At 46.8% G+C, this 23330-nt stretch overlaps 1 protein-coding gene across 4 annotated transcripts; it reads right to left on the bottom strand.

Annotated features, from left to right (window-relative positions):
• Positions 1-580: 580 nt before the first annotated feature.
• On the bottom strand, positions 581-22051 carry BRI3BP (BRI3 binding protein). 4 transcript variants are annotated; one of them, XM_086347276.1, is made up of 4 exons: positions 21735-22051; positions 9490-9592; positions 1792-1875; positions 581-1392 (listed from the first exon to the last, which is right to left on the bottom strand). In XM_086347276.1, the coding sequence occupies exons 1-4, from the start codon at positions 21936-21938 to the stop codon at positions 971-973; spliced, it is 813 nt and encodes a 270-aa protein (XP_086203402.1). In that variant the 5' UTR covers positions 21939-22051; the 3' UTR covers positions 581-970. The 4 variants fall into 4 exon arrangements, with proteins under 4 accessions (XP_086203402.1, XP_086203405.1, XP_086203403.1 ...); XM_086347279.1 differs by lacking the exon at positions 21735-22051 and adding an exon at positions 20786-21362; XM_086347277.1 differs by lacking the exon at positions 1792-1875.
• Positions 22052-23330: the final 1279 nt, after the last annotated feature.

Below are 23330 nucleotides of genomic sequence, written 5' to 3' on the forward strand. Positions count from 1 at the left end.
ATTAGCTGCTATGGTTGATTTTCCTTCTAAGGTCCTGAGTCAACCAAAAACCAAAATGAAATAAGTATACAAAAAACCCTGCAGAGTGTAGCTTTCCTATATCCCCCTAGCTGGCCAATGGTAAAATTAGGACTCAAATTAGATACCTGAATGAGCTTCGATGCTCACTCAGGCAGTTCTTGGTATCAAACTCCAATGATATTTCTTTGTCTGGTTCTTGAATTTTCCTTTAGAAAATGTGGAGGTTAAAATACATCAAAGTACAGAAAGGAGAGGGAATCTTAGGTTTTCTACAAATAATGACTTCTTCATTCAGAAATCTGATTGATGGGGGCTTGGTTGAATCATCTAGGATCTCAAAGACATTGAGTTTCAACCTTGAAACCCAAGAGTCCACATTCAGAAGCGACACGATTCATCAAATCAACATCAACCAAAAACAACATGAAATGAAGGTCACAGCTTTGGAACATGAAAAGAACGCACACAGACCTCACCCACCAATCCCTGTGCTGCAAAAGCAAACACCTGCCTTGAAACGTTCCCAAAAGGTCGAATTAGCAATTTCTTCCCCTCTGTGTAAAGTTTTAATAAACTCAACTCAATCTGCCTTTATTAAAAAACCTTACAAAAGATGTATTTAAATGCTTGAAAAAATTAACTTTATGCTCTATGCACAGATAAACTTCTCTTACTGTACAGCTAATATGGTTATATCCTTTGTTTAAAAAATATTTTTTTCCACTAACGACACTTGGCGGGTAGTCCTACAACAACGATCTTGTCAATTCCTCCCAGAAGATGTCCTAAGAGTTGACACGTGGCCGGAAACACCCTCACAAAGCGCCCCTCTCTTGCTCAGGCATGTTTATTAAGATTGTTTGGGGTTTGGCGTTCTTTTTTTTCTTCTTCTTTTTTGTTTCCGGAGAGAGGGCGCTGGTGGAGGGGGAGCCGGCCGGCTGGCTGGTTGTCACTTGCTGTTGGGGCGGTCAAGACTCTCCAGCACACGGGTGAGGCGGATGTTGAGCAGTCTGACCTGGTTCTCCAGTTGTTCCAGCTTCTCCTCCACGCTGGGGCCACTGGGGCCGCCTCGCCAGTAGAAGCCCATGGGACCGGTCATGAAGTAGATGGCCACCACAAAACACAAGGGCAGCACGGCATTCTCAGGCTCGCCCTCGTACTTGTGCAGGATGTACACGCAGGACATGGAGAACAGAATGACTCGCACCACCCAGAAGAAGCGGCCAAACACCACGTGCAGGGCGCTGAAGGTGAAGCCCAGGGTCAGAGACAGGAACCAGTAGGCCAGGAGAACAACGCCCACCAGCAGGAGGGCCCGGGCGGGGCTGCTGGCCACCGAGCTGGGGTTGAAGTACTGGGACAGGTTCGAGACTGCAGGACAGAACAGAGGGACAGCGGCCAGTTACAGGGAGTCACGGGGCTTCTCTGCGAGCTGGGCTGGGTGGCTCAGCTCACTGGCTGGGCCTCTTCCACACCCTGAGAAACTAAAGCTGGCTGCCTGGGTATAGAACCCTGGGAGAAGACAGGGCAACACTGTTCTATCATGGGTTTAAAACACCTTTCAGGTAGGGCAGAGCCTGCACACTGGCCTTCAGCTGCCTTCCTTCCTGTCTTCCATACCCAGCATTAGGCTGGGTGCACAGCTGCCTAGGAGAAGGGTGTTTCCCAGCCTCCCTTGAAGCTAGCTACATAACTAAGTTTTGGTCAAGGAGAGGTGGGCAGAAATGTTTTGGGATGGCTTCCTAAAAGTAGTAGGAATAGGCCCTTTACCTCTTCTTCTTCTGCCTGCTGGAATGTGGATGCGATGGCTGGTATAGGAGCAGCTGTCTTGGGTCATGAGGGAAGGGAAGTCACCTATTGGGGAGCAATAAGATGGACGGGGCCTCGGACCTGAGGAGAATGTGCTGCAAAGCCACCTACCTGCCTAGCCACCTACCTGTGAACTTTTCACATAAGAGAAATATAAGCTTCCATCTTGTATAAGCTGCTGTAATTTGGGGGTCTCTGTTACTCACAGCCAAACCTAATCGTAACTGGTACCCACACATGAAGTTCCATCTTAAGAATTGAGTGAAATGAAGAACGTGCATCTTCTGTGTGCCCGACGTAAGAAAATTTTCAAACAGAAAAGTTAAAAGGATGATAATATATAAATACTCCTATCGAAATCATCTAGGTTTAACGTTTAACATTTTGCTCCATCTCTAGTCACATAATCCCCCCTTTTTTTTAACCAAACCATTTGAAAGAGGCACACATCATACTTCAGCATGCAACTTTCTCTCCCATGTTTATTGAGACATAACTGACATACAGCACTATTTAAGTTCACAGTATACAGAATGACTTGACTTATATTGTGAAACGATCAAAATCAGTTTTGTTAATATCCATCATCTCCACAATAGTGTAAAGCAAATGTGTTGCAATTAAAAATACATAAGCAAAACAAAAAAATGTCCATCATCTCACAGACAGAAAAAAAAGTTTTCCTTTTCCCGAGAACTTTGAGGATCTCCTAACTCTAATAACTTTCAACTATACTGCACAGCAGGGTTAAATACAGTCATCATGCTGCACATTACACCCCCAGGATTCATTTATCCTATAACCGCAGTTTGTACCTCTTTACCATCTTCCTCCAATTCCCCTATTTTCCATTCACTGTCTCTGGCAACCACAAATCTGATCTCTCAACTTATGAGTCTTTTTTTTTTTTTTAAGATTCTATATATAAGTGAGATTATACAGTATCTGCTTTTCTCTGACTTATTTCACTTAGCTTAATGCCCTCAAGGTCCATCCATGTGGTTGCAAATGGTAGGATTTCCTGTTTTATGGCTGAAGAATACTCCATCATATATAGACACACCAAAATTTCTTTATCCATTTACCTGTCAGTGAACACTTAGGTTGATTCCATGCCCTAGTTATTCTAAGTAATGCTGCAATGCACATGGCCAGGGACAGGGTGGGGGTGGGGGCTGGCAGTGATGGCGTAGTTATTTCTTTGATGTAGTGTTTTTGTTTCCTTCAGATATATTCCCAGAAGTAGAACTGCTGGATCGTATGGTAGTTCTACTGTTAATTTTTTTTTTAATTTTACTGATTTATTTTTGGCTGTGCTGGATCTTGGATGCTGCATGCAGGCTTTCTTTGGTTGTGGCGAGCGGGGACTCCTCTTGGGCTGCAGCGTGCGGGCTTTTCATCGTGGTGCCTTCTCTTGTTGCAGAGCACAGGCTACAGGGCATGTGGGCTTTGGTAGTTGTGGCCCACTGGCTTAGTTGCTCCAAGGCACGTGGAATCTTTTCGGACCAGGGATGGAACCTGTGTCCCCTGCACCGGCAGGCAGATTCTTATCCACTGCACCAGCAGGGAAGTTCTCTGCTTTTAAGAGGAACCTCCATACTGTTTTCCACAGTGGTGGACTAATTTACATTCCCACCAACAGTGCCCAAGCGTTCCAACTTCTCCACATCCTCAGCAACATTTGTTCCCTCTTATCTTTTTGGTAACAGTCATTCTAATAACCAAATTAACATTTCACTGTGGTTTTGATTTGCATTTCCCTAATGACTAGCAATGCTGAATTACTGGTAATACAGTACCTTTTCATGTACCTGTTGACCATTCATATTGAAGGAATATGTTTCCTTTTTTTAATAAATATGAAAACATTCATATTCATATGTTTCGTTTTTTGGGAAACAATGTTTATCCAGGCCCCTTGTCATCCCCCCACCCTTTTCTTTTCCTGGCTGCACCATGTAGCACATGAGATCTCCATTCCCTGATCAAGGATTGAACCCGCACCCTCAGCAGTGAAAGCTCAGAGTCCTAACCGCTAGACCATCCGGGAATTCCTTTTTGTCCATTTTTTTTTTCTCTCTCTTTTTTTTTTTTTTGCTATTGAGTAGTGTGAGTTCTTTATCTATTTTGGATATAAACTCCTTAACAGATACGTTTGCAAATATTTTTCCATTCTGTAAGTTCATTTTGTCGATCGTTTCTTTGGATGTGCAGAAACTCTCTACCTGATGTAGTCCCACTTGTTTATTTTTGCTTTTGGTGTCAAATCCAGAAAATCACTGCCAAGGACAAGGTCAAAGAGCTGACTGCTTGTTTTCTTCCAGGAGTTTTATGGTTTCTGGTCTCACATTTAAGTCTTTAATCCGTTTCGAGTTAATTTTTATGAGTGGTGTGAAACAGAGATCTAATTCCATTCTCTTACATGTGAATGTTTTCCCAGCACAACTTATTGAAGAGATTGTCTTTCCTCTATTAAGCATGCTTGGCTTTGTCAAATACCAGCTAACCGTATGTGCATGACTTTATTTCTCAGCTCCACTGGTCTATGTATCTGTTTTTATGCCAATACTATACTGTTTTAAGCTCCATGTTTCTTAAAAATATATTTTTATTTACTTATTTGGCTGCACCGGGTCTTAGCTATGGCACAGGGAATCTCCAATTTTCATTGAAGAATGCAAAATCTTTAGTTGTGGCAGGCAAACTCTTAGTTGCAGCATGTGGGATCTAGTTCCCTGACCAGGGATTGAACCCTTGCCCCCTGCAGATAAAGTGCAGACTCTTAGCCACTGGACCACCAAGGAAGTCCCTGCTCTAGCAAATTAACTGAGCAGAAGGAGGTCATGGGAACTGCTAGTTTGCAGCCGGTTGCTCAGAAGCACGGGTGATGACCTGGACTCATGCTGGGCATCCAAAGTGGAGGGTGGTCTTGTGGGACTGAGCCCTTTGCCTGTGGAGTCTGATTCTGCCTCTAGATAGACAGTGTCAGAACTGAGTTGAATTCTCTGTCACCGCATGGTATCTGCACATTGCTAGCTGGTGGGGGGAAGCCTACACACACACACACACACACACACACACACACACACACACACTTTGGAATTTGGTCCAGGAACCTTTTTCAGTCGCACGCCTAGGGCACAGTGGAGCCGGTATTCCAAGGTAGAGTCTGGCTGACAGAGCCACCCAGTCCCTGCCCTGTCCTGAGGCAGCCTCCAAGAGGACTCCCTACTTCCCCCGTTTTGTCACAATGTCACAAGGGCTCCAAGGCTTCAGAGAAAGTCAACAACTTGAAGATGGGAGACTGAAATCCTTCCTTCTGACTCTGGATGCTATTTCCCAGAAAAGTGCCTTCAGCCAGGAGATCAAGGGTGGAGCTAACCGTGCTGTCATTATGGTGGACACCGAGCCCGGGAAACATGGCAAGTGTGAATTGAGATGTGCTGGGCCAAATACAGCCTAGATTTCCAAGACATTAGTGTGCCCCAAAATGTAAGACACCTCATTAATAATTTCCTATTGATTCCAAGATGAGATAACATTCTTTTTTTCTTGTGGCTGTGCTGGTGGCTTGTATCAAACCCACACTCCCTGCAGTGGAAGCGTGGAGGTTCAAGAGAAGTACCAAGATGGCAATATTTTTAATCTGTTGGGTTAACTAAAACACCTTATTCATTCCACTGGTTTCTTTTTACCTTTTTAACATGGCAATTAGAACGTTTAACGTCACATATGTGGCTGGCATTCTATTTCTACGGAACCACTCCAGGCTAAGGACTCTCCATTTTAACCAGTACCTTGAAACATTCTGAAGCAGGCAATTAAAGGATTGTGCTCATGGATGCATTCTGTACCAGAAAATCCAACTCTGGAGTCCAGTTTCCTGCAAAACCTTTTGCACCTTCAAACATCTCAGGGTAAGACACAGACTCCAGAGGTCTTCAGATGCTTTGAAACTTAACGCATCAAGGGGAAAAATACCACAACACAGAAGTGAGTTCTTTCACCTCCGAATGTGCCAGCCACCCTTCTCATGAACATGAGTATTCAGGGCCTCTTGGCTGTGGAAGAACTCTGATCTTTGATCTTCACTGCAGCATGCGGGATCTTTAGTTTTACCATGTGGGATCTGGTTCCCCGACCAGGAGGCTTACTTGACTCCAGTCTTTCATTTCAAGCCTAGTGCAATTTCTTGCAGTCAGGTTTGTTTCTCCAGGGCTCATTGGTCAGGGATGGAAATACCAAGAGTTTAATGATCTGGGCAGGCGGTGAAAATGGATTCCAAGCGGGATTGCACTCAATTGCAGGAGCCAGGTTCCGTGTTGACTCAGCCGGAGTCCCAGGAGGGGCCCTCGTAGCCCCAGGGGGCTTGGAGCTGCACAGCAGCCTCTCGAATGGCGATGCTGCTGCCTCTGATTCTCTGCCTAAGGCCTCTCAGAGACTGAATTCGGTGGTTCAAAGCTGGAGGGTGGGTTCCCAGGGACGGAGGGGATGACAGTGGGCGCGTACCAGGGTATGGGTTTGGGCCAGCAGCCAGCTCAACTCCAAGGCCTCGGTCTCTGATCTGTAAGGTGGGAATGTCAGGGCCAATGGAGAGGGTTGGGGGTGGTAGGTGGATTCAAAGAGACGGTGCGTGGAACTCAAAGAGTATATTGGTCTCCTCGGGCTTCTGTAACAAATGACCAGACGTGGTGGCTTCAAGCAACAGGAATGGAGCCTCACTGTTCTGGGGGCCAGAATTCTGAAGTCAAGGTGTGGGTGGGGCTGCACTCCAGCTAAAGCTCCAGGGGAGGCTCTCTCCCTGCCCCTTCTGGCTCAAGTCGCTCCAGCTGGTCCCTGGCTCATGGACTGCACCCCTCCTTCTCTGTCTCCGTTTTCACATTCACATGGCCATCATCTCTGTGTGTCTGTGTCTCTGTCCAAATTTCCCTCTTTTTAAAAAATATTTATTTTTATTTATTATTTGGCTGCGTCAGGTCTCAGTTGCAGCATACGGGATCTTCGATCTTCATTGGGACACGCGTGATCTTTAGATTCAGCATGTGGGATCCAGTTCCCTGACCAGGGATCAAACCGGGGACCCCTGCATTGGGAGTTCGGAGTCTCATCCATTGGACCACCAAGGAAGTCCCTTCGTCTTCTTATAAGGACACCAGACGTTGGATGGAAGGCCCACGCTAACCTAGGATGACCTCACCTCAGCTTGATTACATATGCAGAGACTTCATTCCCCAGTAAGTTCACATTCACAGGTGTGGGGGTCTTGAGGGGCACTTTTGGAGAGGGACACAACTCAATTCACCAAAGAATGAAGCAGTGGGGCCAACAGGCCTCCAACTCTTACTGACAATGGGCCTTTTTGTACCAGGGGCAGAGCCGGGGCCAAGGTTGCAGCCTGGAGAAGGCACACAAGACCTTGCTCACGGATCTCAGAGGGGAGATGAGTAACAAACACACACACGTGGGAGAAGGATAGGAGGTGGAAGAATGTGAGTGTGAGAACTGAGCATGAGGTTCCTCACACAAGGTGGTTAGGAGGGGCTGCTTGGAAGAGGTGCCATTTACCAGAGAACCAAGCATGGGAAAGACGGGAGCAGGCAAAGGGCTGGGAAGATCGTCCCCAGCAGGGAACACACAGAGACTGGAAGGCGTCAAGCTGGGTATATCCAGGGGCTAGGCAGCATCCTTGGTGTGAACTTTGTCAATTGAAAGTGCATCAGGAAATCACTGGGCAGTTTTAACGAGAGTGACTTAATCTGACTTTTACATTTTGTTTTTTTAAAATCACTAACCAAAAAAGTAGTAAAAAAAAAAAAAAAATCACTCTAGCTGATTTGTTGAAAGGGATCTTGTTAGGAGATAAGTACGAAAGCGCTCAGCCAGCAGGCCTAAGGCCACTTTCCAGAAAGGTTTGCAAGTTGGGCCCTTGGCCAGCATCTGGGAACTTGGATTTCTGGAGTGTGAGATTGGGATGCATAACAAATAAGTGGCCTCCATCCCCATTTCTGGCACAGGCTCCTAAAACCCTTGCAATTTCCTAAGTGATAAGAGCAGTAAAGGTGTCTTGATAATTCACAGCCCCTTTCACACATACCTGTGTTTGTTAATCAGGTGGTTCTGAAAAGCCTCTAAAAATGTAGGCTGGTTGCCAAGGGAACCAACTTGGTTATTAGAGGGTTGAGCCTTTCGATTGACCCTCCTGACCTCTTGGGAGGAGGTGAAGGTTGAATCGATCACCAGTGGCCAATGAGTCAACAGAACTCGGACCATGGAAGCTCCAAGTCCTGCCCAGAAACCCTGCCCCATGCATCGCCTTCACCTGGCTGTTCCTGGATTACATCCTATCATTAAAAAAGTTATCTACTGAGTAAACAGGTTTCCTGGGTTCCACAAGCAGCTCGAGCAAGTTACTTGAACCCAAGGCGGGGACGGGTCATTGGTACTCTTGATCTATGCCAGCCGGTCAGAAGCACTGGCGACAACCTGGACGAGTGTCTGAAGTGGGGGCAACTGTGGGACTAAGCCTTTGACCCGTAGGATCAGATGCTACCTCCAGGGAGGCAGGGTCAGAACTGAGTTCAATCTGGGCCTGGAGGTTTTGCAAACAATGTGGTTCACGCTGATATATGCTTTCCTTCTAGGAGTCTGGAATTTAGAAGGTATGAGACAGAGGGTACCTACATGACCAGCCCTTCAATAAATACCCTGGGTGCTGAGTCTCAACTGGATGTCCCTGGTTGAGGACACCTCACATGGGGAACAAAGCGTGTCCTGTGTGACACTCCCACCCCCATCCTGGAGAGGGCTCTGGGAGCTTGTGCCTGGTTCCCCAGACTTCACCCCACATGTCTTTCCCTTTGCTGAGTGCTGTGTGTCCTTCCCTGTAACCATCACAGCTGAGCGTACCAGCAAATGCTGGGTCCTGGGAGTCCTTCTAGAGATGCATGGGACCTGGGGGCGGGGGGTGGTCTTGGTGACCCTGACACAGATTGCTGCAGGCTTCCTGGAAAGAGGCAGCAGCCTGGACCAGGGCCATGAGCTTGAACTCAAAGGGTTCCAGCAGCTGCCTCCTGATTCCTGGACCAGCACATTGACTTCCTAGGAATCACACATTGCTCCTTCCAATGATTCTGTGAGCACCTCATTCTCTGTATTAAATCGCTTCCTGTCTGAGTAACTGGAGCAGTTTGTTACGGACCCCGACCACTCAGAGACTCCACCTCCAGTCCCCAAGGTTTGCCTGAGTGACAGTCGTGTCTGACTCTTGGCAATTCCATGGACTGTAGCACACCAGGTTCCTCTGTCCATGGGATTCTCCAGGCAAGATTACTGGAGTGGGTTGTCATCCCCTTCTCCAGGGGATCTTCCTGACCCAGGGATTGAAGCCAGGTCTCCTGCATTGTAGGCGGATTCTTTACCATCTGAGCCAACAGGCAAGTCTAGGGACAGACAAGTTGGCAATACCCACCTACACCTTCTAAGTAGCATCTGGGAATCCCAGCTACTTACAAACATAACTACGATAATAAAATAGGTTCTCTTGTATCCCCTCCACCCCTGTAGTCTTCTCCTGTACCACCCACCCTGGATACCACTCCCATAATTTGACAAGCACCAGAATGAAACACTGCCTTCAAATGAATGCCCCCCAACACCTACCGTCGAGTCCAAGAACTTCCAAGAGCTCTGCCCAAACTTTCCACACGGTTTCCACAAACATGTCCACTCCCAGCACGAACCTCTCGGTTAGCCTTGTCAGGAACTGAAGAAATGAGAGAAAAGTCATTACCAACTCGGCCACAGCTTCCTTCTTCCTAGTCTGGCCAAGTTTACAGTTGAATGAGAAAACTCAGCCAGCTGGTGAAAAAGGCCAACCCCAGGGCTTGGCCAAATCGCCCTGTGGATTAATGGAGCATAGGACTAGCTTGGGGCGCCAAGAACCAAGTGAATATGGTCAAATCTCCCTCCTGGACTTCCCTGGTGGTCCAGTGGTTGAGAACCCACCTGCCAATGCAGGGGACATGGGTTCGATCCCTGGTCTGGGAAGATCCCACATGCTGTGGGGCAACAAAGCTGGTGTGCCACAACAACTGAAGCCCATGAGCCCTAGAGCCCGTACTCTGCAAAAAGAGAAGCCACTGCAATGAGAAGCCTGCACACTGCAGCTAGAGTAGCCCCAGCTCTCGAAACTACAGAAGAGCTGCCTGCAGCAACAAAGACCCAGCATAGCCAAAAATTATAAATATTCAAAAAAAAAAAAAAAGGTCTTCTTTCTACAGGTGGAGGGATCCATCGGAGAAGCCAGAAGCCCTCTGCAAAAGTGCTCACTACACTTCTGATTACTCCCAGAGCCCTCTGCTGACTCTTGTCAAAGTCCCTGCCTGAATTCTCATTTCTAAATGGTGAAGGTGTTGCAACCAACCTATTTCACCCAGAGGCCGGGTGCTGCTGCATGGGAGCAACTCTAAAGGGCGAGAACGGCGGTTCTCACAGTTGAGTCCCATCGTCACGTCTCGGGCACGTGCAAACGACAGAGACGCACCTCCATCCCAGTTTTAAGGACCCAGGGGCCTTGGAGGGCTGCAGTAGCTCTCCCAGTATGAACACAAGGTGCAGCTTCATATCACTTTAAGCGATATGCTATACACATGGTATAGCAGCATGGTATAGCGATATGGTATAAAGTCTCACTTCCTACAACCTGAATCCCCTTCCAGAGACAGCACTGTTACCACTCGCTTATGGATCTTCCCTTATATGCCCAGGTGAAGAATGGCACAGACAGGGACTTCCTGGTGGTCCAGCAGATAAGACGACTCTGAGCTGCCAATGCAGGGGGGCCAGGGTTTGATTCCTGGTCAGGGAACTAGGATCCTGCCTGCCCTGCAGTGTGACCAAAAGATAAAAAGGAAATGACCCCACCCCCCACCTACTAAATTATACACTTTAAATGGAAGGACTGTATAGTATTAATATATGAATTATTCCTCAATAAGTTGCTATTTGAAAACCAGAAGGATACTAGCCTAACACTGCAAATCAACTATACTTCCTTTATTTATTGGCTGCATTTCATCTTTGTTGTAGCACTCAAGCTTAGTTGCCCTGTGGCACGTGGAATCTTATTGGACCAGGGGTGGAACCCATGTCCTCTGCATTGGCAGGTGGATTCTTAACCACTGGAGCACCAGGGAAGTCCTCAACTATACCTCTATTTTAAAAGAAAAATTTTTAACTGAAAGAGTAAAAAATAATAATAATGGAACAGTTGACATTAAAAAAAATCATGTGGGAATGACAGAAGGAAGAATTTATGTCAGGGAGAAGAAAGGGTCCCTGGACCTCTCTTGGATAGGGGTACGTGGGTGGGGGCATTTTGGAGAATGTACCATCCCCTGGAGAGAAGACACACTGGTGTCCATTTAGTTATAATTCTTTTTTTTGTTAGAGAGTTTCACTGATGTATCATTTACATACTATAAGGTTCTCATCTTTAAAATGCATGATTCAGTGTTGTTGTTTTTTTTTTAAAAATCCCTCATAATTGAATTTTAGAACATCTTCATCTCCCCAAAAGGAGTCTTGTCCCCATCTGCAGCGGCTCCTCATTCCCTCCTCCCCTCAGCCTGCTGCTGCTAAGTCACATCAGTTGTGTCCCACTCTGTGCAACCCATAGATGGCAGCCCACCAAGCTCCCCCATCCCTGGGATTCTCCAGGCAAGAACACTGGAGTGGGTTGCCATTTCCTTCCCCAATGCATGAAAGTGAAAAGTGAAAAGTGAAAGTGAAATCGCTCAGTCATGTCCGACTCTTAGCGACCCCATGGACTGCAGCCTACCAGGCTCCTCTGTCCATGGGAGTTTCCAGGCAAGAGTACCGGAGTGGGTTGCCAGTGCCTTCTCCCTCTCAGCCTAGGCAACCACTAATCTTCTTCCCGTCTCCACGGTTTTGCCTTTCCTGGACTTTCTGTACAAATGAAATCAGGCAATCCGTGACCTTTTGTGCCTGGCTTCTTGCACTCAAAATAATAATGTCTGGCTTCACCCATGTGGCTGCGTGAATCAGTACTTAATTCCTCTTTCTTGCCAAATAGCACTCCCTTCCAGGGTTCTCCACGCTTTGTTCCTCCTCTCCTTATTCTTTAAAAGCATCACAATTTGTGCCCATTTGTCCATAGGTAGCAATTTTTACATTTTGTTCAAGTGGAGGAATAGGGAAAGGACTCCCTGAGGCACCTGGGAAAAAAGTTAGCAGGCCTTTCAAGGGTACCAGCTCCCCTAGAAAGGGTGTGAAAAAGTAGCTATTTTGGGAAGAAGGGACATTACAGCTTCTGCTGCCGCTGACCTTCTCTGTGCCTTAGTTTTCTCAGCTGTAAAATGGGACTAAGGAAGAATGGACATTAGGGAACTTCCCTGTCCACCAGTGGGTAAGGGTCCATGCTCCCAATGCAAGGGGGCTCGGGTTCACTCCCTGGTCAGGGAACTAGATCCGAGATGCCGTAACTGAGTTTGAATGCTGCGACTAAAGATCCCACATGCCACAACTAAGACTCAGTGCAGCCCAATAAATAAATATTAAATTAAAAAAAAAAAACAAAAACGATGTGGGGACCCCTTAGGTTGCCTGTGTCAGATCTGAGGACAGCTGGGTGGCAACCCAGCGCACCCAGTAAGGTTGGAGGTCCAGTCCTCTTTCCAAAGGGAGTCATCTCCTTCCCACCAAACAACTGTCTTTGGGCAGGTGTTGGGAAACCCACAGGCCCAAATAGGACCTGGCTGTGCTCAGAGGAAAGGTGAGGCCCACCTTGGGGACCAGCCAGGGCAGGAAAGGGTGATACATGGAAAGGCTCAGCGGGGGCCTTTTGGACCGGGTGGGTGGGAACACTCTGCCCCCTGGGGCTGGCACCGCTCACTGTGGCTTCTGCTCCAGCAAGTTAGTCCTTGGCTCCCTGTCTGTATGAAGACACAGGAGCCCTGAGGGGGTGCTGTGGGCAGCACTGTGTTCCTCCACATCTCAGTGAAGGTGAACTGAGGCCAATGTGGAGGACCTGGACCCAACAGGACTGGGGGCCCTACAAGAAGAGATGGGGGGCTTCCCCGCAGGCCCCCCAGTGGTTAGAACTCGGTGTGGTCAGTGCTACAGGCGCACGTTCAGTCCCTGTTCAGAGAACTAGGATCCCGCATGCTGTGCAGCGTGGCAAAAAAAAGTTAACACTGCATTTGATGGGAAAAAAAATTTTTTTTAAAAGAAAGAAAATGAACCCACTCCAGTATTCTTGCCCAGGAAATCCCATGGACAAAGGAGCCTGGTGAGCTACAGTCCAAGGGGCTGCAAAGAGTCAGGCACCACCATGCCCATGTTTAACTGAATCTCTGCTGTACACCTGAAACTAACCCAACATTGTAAACCAACCATACTCCAATAAAAAAAATTGTTGAAAGGAAAAAGAAAAAAAGAAAATGGGGACACAGACATGCACAGAGAAAAGATCACGTGAGGACACAGGGAGAAGACAGTCATCCGTGAGCGAGAGGCCTCAGAAAGCAGCAGCCTGGTCTACACCTTGATTTCAGGTTTCCAGCTTCCAGAACTTCCAGACGGTATTTCTGGGTGAGCCAGCCAGACTGTGGCCCTTCCTCACGGGAGCCCTGCAGACTAAGGTGAGGTTCAACAAAGCCCAGAGCCTGAAGCAGTTCACAGAAATAGGTGAAAAGCCAAACCAAAGGCACAGGTTGTATGTTTTTCCTACAACCTATAAAATATAGCCAATATTTTATAGTAACTATAAATGAAGTATAACCTATAAAAAGTGTGAATGTTGTATACCGGGAACGCACTGTATAATCATATACTACTGTACATCAACTCTACCTCAATTCAAAAATTTAATAATAGAATTAAACAAACCAAACCAAGCTTGGGCATTCCCTGGTGGTCTAGTGGTTAGGATTCGGACTTTCACTGTGGTGGCCCAGGTTCGATCCCTGGTCAGGAAACTGGATCCCAATTCAAATGAAGCACTTTTGCATAAAGATGTTTTGAGTTGGTCAGGGAAATAGGAAAATGGACTTGGGATGGTTATTAAAAAATTGTCAGGAGCTCTGATGATGGTATTGTGGAGAACATTTTTGCAAAATGTTTATCTGTTAAAGACAGAGACTGAAATATTCAAAAGTGAACCAATATGTCTTGGATTAGTTTTAAAACACTATGCCAGGCTTCAAACATTTTTTTGATGGGGGAAGAGATACAACAAGAATGTCAAAACTGGGTGAAGGGTACAGGGGTTCATCATACGATTCTTTCTCCCTTTGTGTCTCCTGGGCAATATTCAGGATGAACAGATAAAATGAAAAAGATTCAAGTGAGCCAACTCAGGAGGCCCGCGGCCGTGGCCAGTCCAAGGGAGAAGACACAATTACTCCAGCTCAGCATTTCATCACCCCGTCCTAAATCTGGAGGGCGTCCTAAACTCTCCTCACCCCCATTACCCCCAAGCATATTTAAACTGGCGCCCAAGCATTTTCATAAGAAAAGCAGCAAAGGAGCAGTTTAGAGGTTGCCTAAGGATCTGAGAAACAGGAAGTAAGACAAAGTTAATGGGAACTGAAGTGCTGGAACACACATGAGGATCAGGAGTGAATTACAAAGGGGAAAAGGCACCTCTGGGAGGGTGGGTCAAAGCAATGGGACTAAATGACACCATATGTCCTGACATGCTGCCCTCTTAAAGACACAAGGCCCTCAGGTAGAATTCTTACTGGAATGCTAGGTCCTCAATCTAACCCTGGGGAAACAGATTAGATGCATCATGGGACAACTGAAAAACCAACAGGGTGTCAAAACCACAGAGAGAGGGACTTTTCTGGTGGTCTGGTGGTTAAGACTCCATGCTTCCAATGCAGGAGGCAAGGGTTCGATCCCTGGCTGGGCAACTGAGGTACCATGTGATATATGCTGAGGCCAAAAAGTAAGATAAACCACAGGGAGAAACCATGTCAGTCCTACTAGAATGGTTACACTCAAAAAGTGTAACCTACGTCAACAGGGGAATGGAGAAAGAAGTGATATACATACACACACATAAACCAGAATACTAATCAGTCATAAAAAAGAATGGAATTTCGCCATTTGCAACAACTTGGATGGACCTGGAGGGTACTCTGCTTAGTGAAATAAGTCAGACAGAGAAAGACAAATAATGAGACGTCCCTGGTGGTTCAGTGGTTACAACTCTGAGCTTCCACTGCACGGGGTGCAGGTCCTGGTTGGGGAACTAGGACCTGACACGCTGTGAGGCAAGGCCAAAGAGAAAGACAACTACTGTATGATAACACTTTGTGGGGAATCTAAAAAATATAACAAAGTAATGAATATAACGAAAAAGAGGCAGACTCACAGATACAGAGAACAAACTAGCGGTTACCAGCAGGGAAAGGGAAGAAGGGGGATGGACAAGATAGGGGTAGAGGTCTAAGAGATACAACTACTATGTATAAAGTAAGTCACAAGGATATACTGCCTAGTACAGGGAATATAGCTGATATCCTATTATAATAGCTATAAACGGTGTATAGTCCAAAGATACTGAATCATTGGGTTGTATACCTGAATCTAGTATAATATTGTAAATCAACTATATTTCAATTAAAAATAAATTGAATTAAATATATCCAAGGGGTGGTGGGGAAGACAAGAACTTATGTTGGCGCAGATGAGGAGAAACCGGAATCCTTATATACTGCTGATAGGAACGTCAAATGGTCTGAACAGAAACTCCTTGAGATGTCGGAGCTGCCATATGCTGTGCCGTGTGCTTACTCACTCAGCTGCCCAACTCTTTGAGACCCCATGGACTGTCCATGGAATTCTCCAGGCAAGAATACTGGAGTGGGTTGCCATGCCCTCCTCCAGGGGATCTTCCCAACCCAGGGATGGAACCCAGGTCTCCCGCATTGCAGGCAGATTCTTTACCGTCTGAGCCACCAGAGAAGCCCAGAAATTCCATGCCTAGGTACATACTCCAAAATAAACATATATTCCTGGAAAAACCTGCACATGAATGTTCAGAGCAGCACTATTCATAGTAGCCAACAAGTGGAAACAACCCAAATGACCATTAACTGATAAATGGATCAAAGGAAAATCCTAAGAAGGAATGAAATACTGACAAAAGCTTCAAAATGGATGAACCTTGAAAACAAGATGTTGCGTGAAAGAAGCAAGATGCAAAAGACCACCTACTGGCTGACTCCATTTACAGGAAATGTCCAGAATACATACGCAAATCCATAAGAACAAAGAAGATTATGGGCTGCCAGGGATTGGGGGAGATGGGGTGACCGCTAAGAAATTTAGGGTTTAAGGCGGGGAGGAGTGATGAAAATGTTCAAAACTGATTGTGGTGATGTACAGAAATGTGGTAAAATATACAGAATGTGGTGATGTACAACCCCGCTGAGTATAATAAAAGCCACTGAACTTTCAGTGAATGAATTGTATAGTATCTGAATTATAGCTCAATAAAGCTGTTAAGAAAAAGAAGACATAAACATCAATGTCATAAAAGCACCCCCGACTCCCATTCCCAAAAGGGTAAAGGGACTTTGATAGATTAAAAGGAACTAAAGAGGCATTAAAACCAATTGCAATGAGCTGTTGATTGGGTGCTGTATTTTTTTTTAAGCTATAAAGGAAATGTGAATATGGGCTGTATATTACAAAATGTTATTGAACTAAATTTAAGTTTGGGGGTGAAGGGGCCATGGTATTAGGTTCTGATCACTGCAGACAGTGACTGCGGCCATGAAATTAAAAGATGCTTACTCCTTGGAAGAAAAGTTATGACCAACCTAGATACCATATTGAAAAGCAGAGACATTACTTTGCCAACAAAGGTCTGTCTAGTCAAGGCTATGGTTTTCCAGTGGTCATGTATGGATGTGAGAGTTGGACTGTGAAGAAAGCTGAGTGCCCAAGAATTGATGCTTTTGAACTGTGGTGTTGGAGAAGACTCTTTGAGAGTCCCCTGGACTGCAAGGAGATCCAACCAGTCCATTCCAAAGGAGATCAGCCCTGGGTGTGCATTGGAAGGAATGATGCTAAAGTTCAAACTCCAGTACTTTGGCCACCTCATGCAAAGAGTTGACTCATTAGAAAAGACTCTGATGCTGGGAGGGATTGGGGGCAGGAGGAAAAGGGGACAACAGAGGATGAGATGGCTGGATGGCATCACCGACTCACTCGATGGACGTGAGTTTGAGTGAACTCCGGGAGTTGGTGATGGGCAGGGAGGCCTGGCGTGCTGCGATTCATGGGGTTGCAAAGAGCTGGACACGACTGAGTGACTGAACTGAACTGAACTGAGGAGAAAATATCATCATGTCCACAATTTACTTTCAAAAAAAAAAAAAAAGTGTATGTGTGTGTGTTTGTAGAGAAAAAGAAACAGTTTGGGGAGAATATGGTTATCCCAGGTAGAATGTCTCACTGTTAACTTATTAAATTCTTCCAGCTTTTCAAAGAAAAAGTCAGACAACATTATTTTGATGATGGTGATGTTTTCAGGGGTGTATCCATATGTCAAAATTTACCAACGCGTACACTTTTGTTCCACTTTAAATGTGTGTAGTCTATGTCGATGACACCTCAATAAACCTGTTAAAATGTTGGTGGGCGGGGGGGAAGACTGGAAAGTGTCAAAGTTATTCTGCTCGAAATATTTTCTTACAAAGCAAAAAAAAATGCCAGCCTCTTAAAAAGAAAAAGACTAACAGTTTCAGTAATGGCAAAGGAAAACAAAAATCAGTTCCCAGTAAAGATGCCACTGGATTCCGAAAAAGTGAAAAGATCATCTATCTCACAATAAAATAATAAAACCAAATAGTTTACTGACACCTCGTTAGAGAGGTGTTGGAAAGCAGCCCTCACATGTATGACAGGAATGGAAACTGGTATAACTGGTAAACATTTCAGTAACATCTCTCAGTACTCAAAATGTATATGAACTGGAACTGTGCATAAAGGACACAGCAGACAAAGCTAGTTTATGTTGTCAGAGTTAGGAGAGAGGTTATCTTGGAGCTAGGGGATTGGACCCCTATACTTCCAGTGCGACGTGTGGGTCACATGGGCATGTTTGGTATATGACAATTCATTTCACTGTATACTTAACACAGAAAAGTGCACTAATTATGTTTCAATTAAAATTTTTTTAATACACAGACCCTCTGGCTCAGCAATTGAATTTCTGACAATGTACAGATGAACTTGTATATGCGCACTCCCAAAAATTTAGATAGAAAAACCTTTACTGCAGCCAGGATTGGAGTGGCCAATCCAATCCAATCGGAAACTAACAAAACATGGACCATCAGGAGGAGTTGGTTAAATGAGGGTACATCTTTATACTACACACACCAGATGAATCCTTCTTATATCTTCTACCATTTTACTAAATACTTATTCAGTGCCTGGTATTGTACACCATGACTAGTCACATTCAACCTGCCAATTTATCTCCTTTGCACAAAGGAGACACACAGAGGTCAAGCAACCGGCCCAAGGTCACAGAGCTAGTAAGAAGCAGAGCTGGGATTTGAACCCAAGTCTGTGGGAGAGCAAGGCCTAGGCTCTGAACCAGAAGGGCTGGGGTTAATTTTAGACAATTCCTAGATAGAACATAGAGTGTTTCATTAAATACCCTCAAACTTTACAACCCACTAAGAAGGTCTGGCTTGTTGAAAACTATAGTTGCTAGCAGATTCAGTTTTCCTTTAATTATAATTAACAGAGCAATTTCCCTAAGCCTGGCTGGCCTAAGCTACACTCCACAGGAAATGTCAGGGAGCCTCATTTTGGATGCTGCACTGATTGAGGGGCTCAGGGAGGGTCGTGACACCAAAAGACCAGTGAAGGTACCAGCGTGGACTCCAGACCTACTGTGTACATGTATCCGTGCATACTCCGTCGTGTCCAACTCTTTGGAGCCCTCCAGGTTCCTCTTTCCATGGGATTCTCCGGGCAAGAATACTCGAGTGGGTTGCCATTTCCTACTCCAGGGGATCTTCCTCACCCAGGGATCGAACCTGCATCTCCTCCATTGACAGGTGGATTGTTTACCACTGCACCCCCTGGGAAGCCCCACGGTGCCTGGATTCAAATCCTGGCTCTGCCACCCAGGCTGCACTGAAGCCAGTCACTTTACCACTCTGTGCCTCAGTTTCCCTATCTGTAAAATGGAAATATTAACAGTACCAACCTTATAGGCCTGTTCTAAGGATGAAGTGAGTTATTCTATTTATAAAAGAACTTAGAACAGGGAGCACTTATATGCTAGAAAGGATGTCGCCCAATTCACAAATTGCTGATTAAAGCCAATTAGATCTTAAAAAAAAAAGGCATGGATTTCCCCAGCGGTTCAGTGGTTAAAACTCTGCACTTCCACTGCAGGGGGCATGGGTTTGATCTCTGGTTGGAGAACTAAGATCCCTCATGATGCTTGGCCAGAAAAAAAGGAGGTGTATTTTAAACAAATGTGCGTGCTAAGTTGCGTCAGTCGTCTCTGATTCTACGAGACCCCATGGACTGTAGCCCACCAGGCTCCTCTGTCCATGGAATTCTCCAGGCAAGAATACTAGAGTGGGTTGCCATTCCCTTCTCCAGATATTCCTGACACAGGAATCGAACCCATGTCTCTCATGTCTCCTGCATTAGCAGATGGGTTCTTTACCACCTGGAAAATCCCATGGATGGAGGAGCCTGGTAGGCTGCAGTCCATAGGGTCACTAACAGTTGGATACAACTAAGAGACTTCACTTTCACTTTTCACTTTCGTGCACTGGAGAAGGAAATGGCGACCCACTCCAGTGTTCTTGCCTGGAGAATCCCAGAGACAGGGGAGCCTGGTGGGCTGCCGTCTATGGGGTCACACAGAGTCGGACAGGACTAAAGTGACTTAGCAGCAGTTAGTATTATGGTCATCTCTATTGAAAGCACAAACCTTGGTTTACCTCAAAAGGAATTCTGATTTCAAGATTCTCAGATACTTTGCTAGAATACAGCTGTCTTATTGATACCAACCCACATCTGAACCCCTAAATATCTACTTTGTATTTCATGTCTATGAATCTCAGATTCCCAGATAGAATAATCAGCCTAGACATGGTGGCTTGTGCTTAACCCTCCCCCAAAAAGGCCAGACTTCTTTTTGCTGTGAGCGAGTGAAGGTAGCTTAGCCATGTCCAACTCTTTGTGACCCCATGGAAGTCCATGGGATCTCCAGGCCAGAATACTGGAGTAGGTAGCCTTTCCCTTCTACAGGGGATATTCCAAACCCAGGGATCGAACCCAGCTCTCCCGTATTGCAAGTGGATTCTTTACCAGCTGAGCCACAAGGGAAGGTCTTTTTGCTGTAAAACAAATGATTTCTGCCTTCAAATGGCTAAGGGACACAGCAGGAGGGAGGTGCAGATTCACCCTGCATACTCAGGCAGTCTGGAGGCCACTTCTCTGCACTCAGTTGTTCTATGCTCTCCCTCTGTAGCCAGCTACAAAGAGATATTCCCCCGCCCCATTACCCACAACCTTTACGGCCTCTCAGAACACCCACAGGAGAGGACGCTCAGAAGTTAACAGCTTTCCTAACAAATTAACCTATATTTCATCTCATCCAATTAGAATGTTCAGTCAGTCTGATTTGGGGTTTAATGTTTTCTTTCCCCTTCATCTCAAGCAGCAGAAAGCATTTTTTAAAAACCTGAAAGCACTGCCAGCAGGGCTAAGCAATTGAGATTTGAGCCTTGGCCAGGATATAACTAACAACAGTATCTGACACTGATTCAGCCATGACTCTGGGCCAAGAAGGGACCTACAATTCATAATTACAAGAGGGTATGATTACTATCCCCATTGAAGGAATAAAGAGACTGAGCCTCAAAAAAGTGAAGCCACTTGCCTGAAGCCATCCAGTCAGAGGTGGAACTTTTCTCCACTCCAAAAGCCCAGGGCTGGTGCAGAGCAAAGCGCTTAAGAGAAGGAACAGTATGGGCTGTACTCCAGGAACCGCCTGACCACATTCAACAGTCCCCCTTATTCACTTCCCCTTGCTCGGTGGACTTTTTAACCCACAGTGGCTCACCCAGCTGCCGAGGGCAGAGCAGGGAGAGAAAGGGCTTCTCCGGAGCGCTCAACACCATCCCCAGGGGCCAGGGGCTCCTCAACAGCTCCAAAGTAAATAAAACGCTCTAAGTGAAAGGCCCAGAACACAGTAGGTGCTTAAAAGGGTTACTCTGCCAGGTTGCCAAAGCAACGGAGCAGACTGCATTACTCTCATTCTTAAAAAAATAACAGTAAAGTAATAAAAAGCCTAAATATCTTCAAAGCAGAAGGAGGAGGGCCTAAGGTGCTCAGGGGAAGTGGGTCGGCGTTAAGGCTACAGGAAATTCGGGGTTGCTGGGGAGAGCGCACCAGCGTGGGGAGAGGGCGCCGGCGAGCAGGGCGCCCTCTGGGCAGCCGCCACGGTGCCTGGCTCACAGTAGGCGCTCATTCAAACGTGTTGAATGAATGAATGAGAGGCGCGGCGGCGTCAGAATTGCCGAGGGCAGGCCCGGACCGAGTGCCCCCGGGAGCAAGGTTCAAGGAGAAGTACCGCATGGAACACAGGGCGCGCCGAGGCCCTGCGCACTAGACCTGCGCCGGAACTCGCCCCCAGACACGACGCTGGCCTGGCCCGGCTCGGGCCACAGGCTGCAGGCCCGGACCCCCCGCCCCAGACCCGGGCCTCCCTCTTTCTGAGCCCCGGCCGGCCTGCAGCCCCGGAGGCCGCGCACGGCCCAGGAGGGCCCTGGGCGCCAGGTGCGCGGCGGCCGAGGCAAGGTGACCGCGGGCGCGGGCCCAGCGCCCACCTTCTGAGCGGCGCGCACGTTGTCCTCGCCGAACAGGCTGCTGACGCTCTGCGAGAAGGTGTTGACCGTGCGGCGGTAGCTGTTCTTCTCGGTGCCGCCGCGGCTCCGCGCCCCCTGCGCGCCCGGGGCCACCAGCCCGAGCAGAAGCAGCAGCAGCAGGAACCCTGTCAGGGCCCGGGGTCCTCCCGAAGCGCGCGCGCCCATCCTGGAGCCGGCGGGATGTCGGGTCAGGAAGAAGGATGAGGGCCGCACGGTGGGACGCCGCGGCTCCGGCGGGGATCGCGTTGGCGCGCTAGGGGGCCGCGCGCCTCACCTCTGCCCGCGCGCCGCCGCCGCCGCGCCACCTGCCCCGCCCCGCGCGCAAAGGCGCGACGGCCCTGCCTACGCCTTGCCCCGCCCCCGGACGCGGGACCTGCGGACGACCTGGCGGGAGCGCGGGACAACTGGCAGGTTACCGATCTCCCCGCCGCCCTCCCCACCCAAGCCCTCTGTGACCTGGGGCCTTTAAATCTTTCCTTTAAAAAAAACCAAAACTTTATCTTAAACTTTTCTATAAAAAGCAACTCAAGATTATAGAGGTGAAACAGCCCCAACAGGAACAATGACTACCATTGATCGGGAAATATGAATTATATATATTTTGCATATCGTTGAATTTATAACACCCAATAATTGGCCACTTTTGCCGATGGCAGGGGCACCAGCTTACTCATTCATTCTGAAATATTTAAAAGAAAAGCATTAAGCACTCGCTCCTGCCCTTCTTGAACGAACTCTATTTCAGACTCAGAAAATAGTTGAGAACGGGAAGTTCTTTTTAGGAAATCCAGGTAGTAAACGAAAAGGGAGTGAGAGAGATTAGAAAATAAGTTTGCACTCCTTAATGAAATGATGGATCCAGGCCATGATCATCAACAGACTGAAACCCAAAGGTGACATGTTGGTGGAGAACTTGAAAATGGAGGGGCCTGGACCCACCAGTCTTGGTGGTAGAAGTACCAAAGCCACCTGTGTGATGGATTCTTCCCAAAACATTTTGGACCCTAACTTGATGTGACCTCCACATCTAACTCACAGTTTACAGGAAACATGGGGGATGGAAGCAGAAAAATTAGAAACAGCAGAAGCTAAAGTCAGAATGTGGAACGTTCAACAGGATAAACAACCTTAGTTTCTTCAATAAGTAAATGATATAAAAATAAAACTTAACTTTTGTCAACCCAGAGTGAAAAGTTATCTTTTTAAATATTTACTTTATTCATTTATTTGGCTGCACCAGGTCTTCATTGTGGCAGGCAGGATCTTTCAACTGCAGCATGCGAACTCTGACTTGCAGCATGTGAGATCTATTTCTCTGACCAGGAATCAAACCCAGGTCCCTTTGCATTGGAGGTATGAAGTCTTAGCCACTAGACCACCAGGGAAGTCCCTGTATCTTGTTTTGAACTTACATTTTTCCAGATTTCTGGTGAGGTTTTCATATATTCACTGGTGTATATTTCATCATCATAAAAAATATATTGTATTTAAAGTAAACTTTTTAAAATGAAGTACAGTATACAAGACACCCTAGTGGTTCAGGTGGTAAAGAATCTG

The sequence above is a fragment of the Bos grunniens genome, chromosome 17, assembly GCF_055505025.1.
Source record: "Bos grunniens cultivar Pamir isolate PY7600 chromosome 17, Bosgru_T2T1.0, whole genome shotgun sequence".
Taxonomy (NCBI): Eukaryota; Metazoa; Chordata; class Mammalia; order Artiodactyla; family Bovidae; genus Bos; species Bos grunniens.